The following is an 11,159-nucleotide window of genomic DNA, read 5'->3' on the forward strand; positions in this document are numbered from 1 at the left end:
CAAGCTGTTTCATGAATCCTAAAGGACACAGACATCATAGGAAACCTCTCTTAGGGTCTTTCCCCTCCCTCTCAGTAAAATATACATGTCAGAACCAAATTTTCATAATTTATGAAAACAATGTATTTCCTATAAAAGCTTAATGCTAGAACAGGAACTGTGGCTCTAAAATAGAGCTTCCATTTCCCCTAAAATACTCAGAACACTCATCCCACCACCACCTATGCCGCTAACTGTGGAACCCTTGGACTTCTTGTTCCTACTGGGCTTCCATGCCCACCGTGGCGGAAAAGGCTCCTCTGGTGTGAAAAGAATGGGCTAGTGCAAACTCCCTGACCAAGCGGGTGACTAGTTTTGGAGCCTCCCTATTGCCAGCACTTAACACTGCTGCTTGCCTTACACGTTTTCATGAGGCTGGGATCATTCTGGAGACACTCACTAGATGGCTGATCCCTGTTGGATAATAATTCCAATTGCTAAGTTCCACCTGACCTGAGCCATGGTATTTCCGATCACCTCATATGCATGTGAGAGTTGGACACTGAGTACGGAAGGCCCAAGAATCAATGCACTTGCATTATGGTGCTGGCAAAGAACATTTTAAGTTCCACAGACTACCGAGAGAACGAACCAATCTGTCCTGGAAGAAGTAAAGCCAGAATGCCCCTTGGTTGGAAGCCAGGATGGCCAGCCTTCATCTCACATACTTTGGACGTGTGATCTGGAGAGACAGGTCCCTGGAGGTTATCAAGGTTGGTAAAGCAGAGGGCAACGATAAAGAGGAAGGCCCGGATGAGATGGATTGACACAGGGGCTGAAGCAATGGGCTCAAACATGAGAACAATTGTGAGGATGGCGCAGGACTGGGCGGTTGTTTTTTCTGTTACACGTAGGGTCATTATGGGTCAGAATGGGCTCAGCGGAACCTAACAACTAACTAAGTGAAAGGTTTAAGTTGGAGGGGACATATCCTAAACTGTGTTGATAGTAAGGCAGGTGCTTTTTAGATTCAGGCGTGAGGAAAACTGGTGTGTGGTGGTCTTTCATGCAGACTCTTGGATGTTTAATTCAGCAGTAACTCTGAGAGAACTTTTGCTCATACCCATTACATTCAAGGGCTTCTCTCCAGTGTGAATTCTCTGATGGCGAACAAGAGCTGAACTATACCTAAAGGCTTTCCCACATTCATTACATTCATAGGGATTCTCCCCGGTGTGGATTCGTTGATGCTGAATAAGGCCTGAACTATAGGTAAACTTCCCTCCACATTCCATACATTCGTAGGGTTTCTCTCCAGTGTGGATCCTCTGGTGCTGATACAGGTGTGAGCTCTGGCTGAAGGCCTTCCCACATTCATTACATTCATAGGGCTTCTCTCCAGTGTGGATCCGCTGATGATGAATAAGAGTGGAGCTCCTGCTGAAGGCCTTCCCACATTCATTACAAGCATAGGGCTTCTCTCCAGTGTGGATCCGCTGATGATGAGTAAGGGTGGAGCTCCAGCTGAAGGTTTTCCCACATTCACTGCATTCATAAGGTTTCTCCCCAGTGTGAATTCGCCGATGCAGAATAAGAGCAGAGCTGCAACTAAAAGTCTTCCCACAATCGTTACATTCATAAGGTTTCTCCCCAGTGTGAATTCGCTGGTGCTGGATAAGGTGTGAGCTCTGGCTGAAGGCCTTCCCGCACTCATTACATTCATAGGGTTTTTCCCCAGTGTGGATTCTCTGATGCTGAATAAGGTCTGAAGTTCGATTAAAGCTTTTGCTACACTCATCACACTTGTGGGGTCGGTCTCCCATCGGAAGTCTCTGATGTGAAGTAAGGTTGGTACTCACAGGGCAGCTATCCCCCAAATCATATTTCTCACATCTCTTGCCCATGGGGGTTAGCTTCGCCTCCGCTGTAACTTGATTAAAGTCTTTTATCTTCCTAGGCAATCTTTCTCCAGAGGAGTTCTCCAGCTGCCGCTTTAGACTGACTTCGTGTCCACAGGCTTCTTCAAACTTAAGACCCTGAGAAATGTCCTTTTGGAGTCTTCCCAATAGAACCCCGTGGGATCCTGTATCTTTAGACATTTCTTGATCATTCTCACTTCTGTTCTCTCCATCTAGTATAAAAGGAAAAAAATGCAAATGTCACTGTTCCTTAGAGAAGAAAGAGCATACGTGTATGTATAGTCGTGTATAAACCGAGTTTTCCAGCACATTTTTAATGCAGTTTTTGTGGTAACTTGGGTCTCTAAAAGAAATGTCAGGCAAAAGTTCTAGGTAGTTTTTTGCTATCAATATTTTAAAAGTAAATACAGGGCAACAAGCATCAGAAATAGCAGTTTCTCCCTCACTGGAAGAGGCACCTTTCAGGACCTCCGTTCTCAGTTCCCTTCAGAGCTAGGACCTTCGGCTCTTCTTCCCATTCCAGCTGAGAGCATGTCAGGAGTCAGAAATGGGAACCCCAGGCGGGAGAAAGACAAGAGACAGGGAATTTATACTGCTCATCATGAGCAGTCCCAGAGCTCCATGCCAGACCCAGTGTCTGTGGAGAAGAGAAAGGTACTGTGTGGGGAGACCACGCACGGGGGTAGGAGGACCTCTGATGCTCTCACTAGAAGTGGAGTGAGATACAGAGAATGAATAGTCCACGTCCCACAGGTTAAGAAGCTGCTGTAGTAGGCCTCCTTAAACATGGCAGAATACCTACAGGAGCAGAGGCTGCATGAGATCCTGGGACTCAACAGAGCAGTAGGAGGTGAAGCCCCAGAACGCTTATCTGAGCAGAGTAGCACCTCACAGGTCCAGGGGTCCCATGATGCTAATCCTTTGGAGAAGTCTCAGGACTACTTTCTAAGTGCTGGGAACAATAGGGGGAAAAGGGCCAAGATTTGGAGTTAAAAGCACAAAGTTGTGCCACTTAGCAGCTCTATGACTACGTATCTAGTATCAGGTAAGACCTCAGTCCTCTCCTCTATCTATAAAAAGAAGATACTACTGGTCACCTCAATTGCTGCTACTGTGAGGGATCAATGACAATAGGAACGGGGGACATAGAAAAGCACTGCTACTATGTTGCCAGTGCACTCACGCACAGGCTTCTTCCAGACAAACATGCTTTCAACACGCTCTGGGATCAGGGGTGGTCGCACATTCTCTCAGCAATACACTTGTCTTGGACTCCCTAGCGTGTCTTCAAAAGATTTTTTTTTAAATGTTTAAGGGGTCAATCAAAGCAGAGGCTTCTGATGGGACCTACTGAGCTAGTTAAATTCTAAAAGGTCAGCTCCCTAGATTATGGTAATTCGCTTGCTTGCCTTTGTGTGTGTGTGTAATGTCCAAGAGGTGGTGTGAAGGATTTCTGCAAAGGGCACAGGACAACTGCTTATGCTGAAGAAGTCGTAGGGCATGGACAACTGCGCTGGTGGGACACAGGCCAGGAGACGTGTGCCACGGTGCTTTTCCCCTCAGGACAATGCCCTTGCACATTCCTCAAGGGTAACAGGTCTGTCCTATGAGAATTTCATGAAGAAAACATATCCCATCCACATTACAGTCCTGATTTGGACCTCCACCCCCCACACCCCCCCTTGAGCGGGGATGGGGATGGGGCTGTTCCCAAAACTCAAAAGAACACTGTAAAGGAGTATGATGTGAGTGTGGAAGAAGAGCACAGTTCTTCAGGGAAGGCTGAAAAGCTGGAAACAGCACCTTTAGTGAGACGTACGCAGACCGAGATGGAGGGCATGTAGAAGAACAGCTTCACAGTGGGATCTTCTTATTGTTTAGTAACTGTTTCTATGACTTTGCAGCAATGCTCTTTGACTTACTCTCATAGGTGGGCTCTTGATAAACTACAACGTATTCTACAAAGGTGAGTTTGTGCTTTTGTGGTTAGAATGTTCTTAGACTGGTCCACTCTTAGTTGAACATTTTCAACTACATAGCGACTAATAAAAAAAGAAGACAACAAAGTAATACCAAGGGAGTCTTGGGGAGAAAGCGGTACTCCTTACCCAGCGAGAACACGTTTCCGTAATTCTCCAGCATCACATCCCTGTAGAGGTCTCTCTGAGCAGGTTCCAAACGCTTCCACTCTTTCCGGATGAAGTACACAGCCACATCCTCAAATGTCACCAAGTCCTGAAACAACAAGTTCTTCATGTAATTTCTGAGTGAAGGGCACAACTGGCAATAGCAAAACATAATTTGGGACAGGAACGAATAATGGGTATTAGAAAAGTAGGGGGAGGTGACAATGGAGATCGACAGGGCCCAAGACACTCTAAAGCCCCATTAGTTCACAGGCAAGTGCGCTCAGTCCTGCAAGAGGGGGTCATGGCTTATGGCACTGAATAGATGTTACTGCACAAAAGACTTCTACCAAAAGGGACGGAGGGAGCCGTAACTCACCTGGGACTTGGTCTTTAGGAGTGCAGCCGCCAACATCTCATTCCCGAAGCCGTCCTTGTCAGAAAAGGCTGGGACTTTGGGAGAAGGAAGAGCTGATGGACAATAAAAGGGCCCGTGAGTGAGTCCATTTTCTGGCCTCCTGACCCATGGACTTTCAGATCCACAACATCCTCAAGGCATCCTGGAACAATCTAGGACCCGCTCCCTTCTACGGCCCACGTCCCCTTCCTCTGTGGCTATTAAAGTTGACTACGACAGAGGTTTATCCTGCCTGAAAAGCATCCAAAGGGCTAATCGTTCCTGGCTTCTCTGTGCCAGGTCCCTTCCTTTCTCTCCAGTCATGCTTCCCGTAGTGCAACGTGCCACACGCTGTGATTCGCCCAGTTTCCCAAGCGTGGGCAGACACTGGCTAGCCTGTCCCACGTGTTCTTCCACATCACTGAACTCGAGCTCTTAGGTCAGAGGAAAGCTAGCAAGGTTCCAAGTCCGACCACAGCCAACACACATAGGTCTTCTCTGGCCCCACCCCGACACCAAATCTATAAGTATGAATGTGTCCCATTCGTGTGCTAGATCAGACATCTTTTCTATAATTCTGAAATTTATGTATTTGTCCCCCAGCAGGGTATCTTAGACACCAAACCCCTAGAGTTAATAGATTCTGCTTTTTCCTGATAAACAGGAACAATACCCCTTAAGGCAGAAACAGACGCTAAGGTCAGCAGTCTATGAAAGCAAAACAGAATTGCTTTAGAGGCTTCTATCCATCGGATCCTCCGTCTGTGAGCTATGATCCCCAAGGGACTCCTCTAAAGTCAAGTTCCCGAAGAGCATGTCTTGATTTAAGACTTAAAGAAAACATCCTAGGATCCCCACACCTGTAGTTTATCTGGTGCTCCGAGTACGAAAGTGCACCTAGCACAAGACACGGAACCTCGTTGCTTCATAGGCACGCAGAAGTTGGACAATGAGTAAGGAAGCGAACAGAATTGATGCACTTGAATTATGGGGCTGGGGAAGAATACTGAATACGCCACGGGCTGCCAGGACAAGCACACGTCTTGGGAGAAGCACAGCCAGAAGGCTCCTAAGAAGCGAATAGGCAGACTCGACGGACACGTTCTTCAGAAGGGCCTGCGCCAGGTGAAGGGCACCATGCTTGGCAGAGTGAAGGCTCAGCCAAAAAGAGGGAGATCTCCAACAAGATGAACGAGACAGCATCTGTGACAGGCGGCGCCAACACAGCCAATCAGAAAGGCACTGCTCGTGAGGAAGGCGCGCGACAGGGCAGGATTGTTTTGTTGGACACAGCGCCACGAGGAGTGGAGCCTAAGCGCAGCACACCTAGTGTCTGGTGAGTAAGACAGTTGAATCAACGAACGAATCCAAAGAACGAAGGAGGCCCCTCTTCCTCACCACTCTGAAGCAGGGTCTGAGGTTCCTGAGATACAGGAGCAGCCTGAGCTTCCATGGGTGGGGCGAGAAGGGCCGGCACGTTGGTTTCCTGTGTGCAGACTCAGCAGGAGGCAGGTTTCGAATGAGAATGAGGAAGCACTGCAGAAGCAAAAGTTCAAAGATATTAACAACAACAACAACAACAAAAACCAAAGCAAACGCAACCTCTGAGTATAGAGAGAGGGGCGCTAGCATTTCAGTCAGTGTGCAAGAAGAGGAAGAGGCAACGTGCCGCTGGGCCTCAGAGACCCTTGTGAACACATCAGCTACTCCTGGGAATGAGGCAAGCCCCAGGAACACCAACAGCCTCCTGTTGCTTGTAACAACACCCACTTGCGGCTCTAGGCACACTTTGAAGGGTGTTCTCAGCAGCCAAACACGAGGAGCCCCAAAGCTAAATAACAACATGAGCAGGAAGAAATACTAAGCAACACCTGAAACTGAAAAGGGTGTATCTAAAGGGAGGAGGGTAAAATTGTAAACAGTGCTCATCGAGAATGCAAAAAACATGCACATAGCAAGTCAATGTTTAAGCATATTTGGGGCAATGGACAAAGCCAACCAATCATAAAACAGGAAAGGGAAAAAACCAACAAAACACCCTACCTCACAAGCAATAGCCTTGATAGAAAACTGTACTCTACGAGGTTTCTGGCTAATAGACATTTTAGTGTGCCAATTTTCTAGCTGTCATGCGGAGTTCAGAAATTGTCCTCATGCCGACAGAAAACCTCTGCAACCAGCCCAACCAGCGGGACACACAGCTCGGCCCTCAAGTCGGCTCCGTCGCCTAGCAACCCTTAAGGCATAATGATGCAGGTCTTTCAAAAAACATCCCCCAGGATCTCATCCTGCTAGGATCTACAACCAAGGGCCTATGGAAAGAAATCAAATAATGGATTGCACTGGGAAAATGTGCTGTACAGGACCTCGTTAGAGTGTTAAAAGAGCAAAGAGATCGCGTTGAAGACTATGGGGCATATGGCCCAAGCCTGGGCGTTTTCAATGGTCTCAGATGCCCCCGAAAGCTGGACAAGGAAGAGGGAAGCCTGGAGAGCTGACTGACTGGACCTGAGGTGTGGTCCAAGCATGCGGAACACATCGTGGGCTTCAGAAGAGCCTACCTGCCTTGGAAGAAGTACGGCCAGAACGAGCTGGAGACGGGAGCCTGGCAAGGCTTTGTCTTGGTTCCTTTAGACAAGTCATCACAAAGGACCGATGACGGAAGGACATTATGCTTAGTACGCGGAAGGTCCGTGGAGAAGAAAGCGCTCTTTCATGGGACGGATCGACAACATGGCTCAGACAATGGGCTCAGAAGCGCTGAGGCCCGGACAATGTTTTGTTCTGTTACACACAAAGCTGATACGAGTCAGAGGCAGCCCAAAGACCCCTAACAATAACAACAAGGTGTTATCCTTAAAGGAAGAAGGATCAGAGCCATCTCTCACTTTAGTAACCTTTGGGAAGCAACACCTGTCTCACCGAGAATGGGTGGAGCTCATAAAATAAATTCCTCCTGCCACCCTTTCTTTCTAAGACAATTTCCCGATCCATCTCCGTCAAAGGGGGGATGTTGAGGAGCCCCGGCCTTGTTGTGGCCTTGGAGGTAGTCTCATTAGACAGAGTCGGTGTACAGAGCCACCAGGATCTAAGAGGCCAATCCTGGTCCCCTTCTAACCTCCCTTCTCTTGCAATACATGCCCTTGGATCAGAATATAAGTCCCTGAAGCAGAAATCAATATTTTTCTTAGAACAGAAGATTCTTGAAAGAGGCCAGCTGTCTGTGTCTCTAATGGAGTAATTGTAACATTAGTACCTAGACGACAAGGTTTGCATCCCAAGTAGAAGTTTCCACTTCACACTTAAATGCTACAGAAAGAATCACTATTGTCTAGAAGAGGTCTAGCATCCACCAGTATCCTTATACTTGACAAGAGCACGGTGGGGGGAGGACGGGGACGGCAGGACACACCTGGGTTTTGTCCATCTTCTTCTCTTTATCTGTGCATGTGTTTGGTCATATTATACATATTAGTCTAGTGTCAACTGTGTTCCAAGAATTGGAACAAGTTGAAGCCCTGGTGGTGTACTGGAATATATACTGAACGGCTAACCACAAGGTAAGCAGTTCAAACCTACCAGCCACACCAGGAGAAAGAGAAGGCTTAATGTTTTGGAAGCCAAAAGGCACAGTTCGACTCTGTCCTATATGGCTGCTGCGAGTGGGATTGAATTGATGGCAGTGAGTTTTGTTTTGAAGGCACCAAAACGGGAAGGGCGCTGTCTGAATCCATCTGCACCAGTGAACGAGAGTTCAGAGAACTCCATTCTGTGGGCACCAAGAGGGTGTAGAGCTCCACAACCGCAGCACTACACAGCAGGAAGGTGCTGAGTCAGGCATGAGCCAGGCCCCTTGGTGATCCAGCTGACGTGTCCTCTCTTCACCATCATCTCCTTGCTGGGTCCCTTCCACTACGCCCTGGCCAACATTTCCCCCCCCCCACCCACTCATCACCCTTTGTCATTTCTGCAAGGTCTCAGTGAGTCAGAATTGACTCGATGGCAATGGGGGTGGGTTTGGGTATTATAATTTCCAGGACTACTGAGCAGCAAGCTCTCAGGCCAAACTTTCTGTAGACTGGAAAAGTCCGAGGCTCCGACCTCCGGAGACAAAGGGGCACACTCCCTCCTCACAGCTGGGATAACTATTGTGGAGAACAAATCCCAGGTGTCGGGATCACTCGTCAGCATTCCTCATGTTAGAGGAAATGGCCACTGCACCCTGACAGCGCCAGGCCAAGGCAGGGCCCCTCTCCTGCTTGGCAGCCAGCCTCACCCCCTGGAGCTGCTCCCAGAGACAGGGAAGGAGGCAGCCTGGCAGCACAGAAGGCCATGGGCAGCTTTACCTGCTGGAGTCTTTCCTTCTTTGGGGGTTCAGTCCTTGAGGGCAAAGCAGCGATAATGGGGAATCCGGCAGCCTCGGTTGCACGTTTCTGGGAATTCTGACATTTGTTGACACCAAAGCTGTATGGTTTAAAATAGAAAAAGAGGCATTGAAAATATTCGTGTAAATTTCCTTTCTAACCTAGATAGTAAAATAAATAAATTGGCACACGCTAATAAACACCAGGACCACCACAACTGGTATTTGCATTACACCTGCAGAGAAGAGACCGGAAGGTTCTCCAGGTCACACTGCCACCCCAAAGACGAAGCTCAGCCAGCTGACTTGTTAGATTCTCTCGCCTTGCCCAGCATCATTGCCCCACTCTCAGTCACTAGAGAGAGCTTTGGACAGGAAACTGAGAATCGGTTCCCTGGAGCCTTCCCCGATAGACTCTTCTTTCACATGACCGCTCATCCTATCGTCGGATGAACGTGAGGACACAATAATGCTCACCCTCCAGGGTCCTCTCTTCTTGAAGACAAGGTCCCCTAAAAAGTCCCCTCGAGTCCAAGTTCACTTTCCTGCTCATCCTACCGTCGACATGCGTGTGCCCCTCAAAACATGGAGAAAGGATTCTAATCCCATGGCGGCGGGGAGCCAGAGACGGCCGTATCCCCACCCTTAAGGGACTTGTTTTAGTTGGTTCCCGATTCACCGGTTCCTGCGAGCCACCGTGTCTAGACACCGAGTTTGTACTCCTTCCCAGAGCTCGTTGGACGTGCACACGTTAGAGGGCGGCTGACTTCCTGATCCTCAGACATCAGTGCAAACGGACCTGTGCTGCCCTGCCGGGCAAGTGGCCGTCCAATAAAAGCGCTTCCATGAACTACTGTAAAGTGAGGGTCGCTGGCACCAGATGGTTTTTGAAAACGAATGACGGCTCTCCCGGAACGTGGAACTTTTAAATGGTTCGAGATGAGCAGTTTGTGCAAAACACCAGAACCGGAGCCCCGCGACCACGACCACCTGCCCTCCCCGCTCGGGGTCCGCGGTGGGGCGGGGATGGAGATCGCCGGTGGGGCACAACTTCTGACACCGGGGAGTGCGGCCGCAGAGGCGCCTGCCCGCAGCCTGTGTGGAGAGCCCGGGGACCCCGCGACACGGACATCCCCCTCCCCCGGCGACCACAGCCTCTGTCTCACCGCGAGCCCCGGGGGCGGCCAGACTCACCCTGGGGGCGGGACGGGACAAGTGGGGGGGCCGGGCGCGAACCAGGCCCCGCTGGACCCGGACCCAAACCCACACACTCGGGACAGAACAAAGAACGGAAGTGCTCGCCCTTTCCCATCCGGGTCGGCCCTCGCCCCCCCCTCGTTTCGCCACACCCACTCGATCACTCTAGGACAGTAGGAGGACTTCGCCTCTCGGTGGTTTGGTGACTTCGGGGCCGCAGGCTTGGTGGGCGTTGAGTGGGTCCCGACTCCTTATGAGCCGATGTACGACGGCCCTGCAATATCCGCACTGATGGTTTGAGCCCACTGTTGGCGCCATCGTGTCAAACCATCTTGTCGAGGGGCGTCCTCCTTTTCATTGTCTTTCTCCAGGGACTGGTCTCTCCTGGCGCCACGTCCAAAGCAGGGGAGACAACGTTTCGCTGTCCTGGCGGCTCTGCATCCAAGACAGACTGGTTTGTTCTTTTGGCAGTCCATGGCGTTTTCAGCACTCTTCCCCAGGCCCATCATGCCAGTGCATCCGCTCATCCTCCGTGCTCCTTATGCCGTGTCCAACTCTTACATGCACGTGAGACGACTGAAAATACCATGGCTTGGGTCAAGAACACGTTCGTCCTCACGGTGACGTCCTTGATTTTTCAACCCTTTCAAGAGCTCTTGCGCAGCACACTTACCTAGTGCACTGTGTCGTTTGATCCCTTGACTACTGCTTCCAGAGCATCCGTTGTATAGCCAAGGAAGGGGCAATCCTTTGACAGCGTCCATCCTTTCTCCATTGACCACGATGGTCCAGGCATGAGGATTATTGGTTTTCTTTGCATTGAGTTGCAATCCATACTGAAGACTGCAAACCTTGATTATCATAAGGGATTCAGGTATTTCTCATTTTCAGCAAGCAAGGTTGTGTCATCTGGATATCAAAAGGTAATAAGCCTTCCACCAATCTTGGTGCTGTATTTTTCTTTATATCATCCACCTTCTTTATTTACTCAGCATACAGAATGAATAAGTATGATAAGAGGATTTTTAACCCCAACACACACCTTTCCCAAGTCCCGTCGAGCCACTGCTGGGTCCTGTGGCCACCCTCAGTTGTTTTGTTGACTCCACTGTTGAAACGACTGTGTTAATCCAACTCATTAAAGGTCTTCCTCTGCTATATCATTGTCGTAGTTACAC

The 11,159-nt window shown here is 49.4% G+C and overlaps 1 protein-coding gene across 3 annotated transcripts; it reads right to left on the bottom strand.

The window, feature by feature from the left end:
• Window positions 1-1,031: 1,031 nt before the first annotated feature.
• ZNF3 (zinc finger protein 3) lies at window positions 1,032-10,062 on the bottom strand. 3 transcript variants are annotated; one of them, XM_045283737.1, is made up of 6 exons: window positions 9,979-10,062; window positions 8,768-8,885; window positions 5,820-5,957; window positions 4,404-4,495; window positions 4,007-4,133; window positions 1,032-2,110 (listed from the first exon to the last, which is right to left on the bottom strand). In XM_045283737.1, the coding sequence occupies exons 3-6, from the start codon at window positions 5,872-5,874 to the stop codon at window positions 1,044-1,046; spliced, it is 1,341 nt and encodes a 446-aa protein (XP_045139672.1). In that variant the 5' UTR covers window positions 5,875-5,957; window positions 8,768-8,885; window positions 9,979-10,062; the 3' UTR covers window positions 1,032-1,043. The 3 variants fall into 3 exon arrangements, with proteins under 3 accessions (XP_045139672.1, XP_045139675.1, XP_045139680.1); XM_045283740.1 differs by lacking the exon at window positions 9,979-10,062 and adding an exon at window positions 9,262-9,299; XM_045283745.1 differs by lacking the exon at window positions 5,820-5,957.
• Between the last annotated feature and the right edge of the window lie 1,097 nt (window positions 10,063-11,159).

The sequence above is a fragment of the Echinops telfairi genome, unplaced genomic scaffold (assembly GCF_000313985.2).
Source record: "Echinops telfairi isolate 266 unplaced genomic scaffold, ASM31398v2 ScPeMD7_5;HRSCAF=22, whole genome shotgun sequence".
Classification (NCBI taxonomy): domain Eukaryota; kingdom Metazoa; phylum Chordata; class Mammalia; order Afrosoricida; family Tenrecidae; genus Echinops; species Echinops telfairi.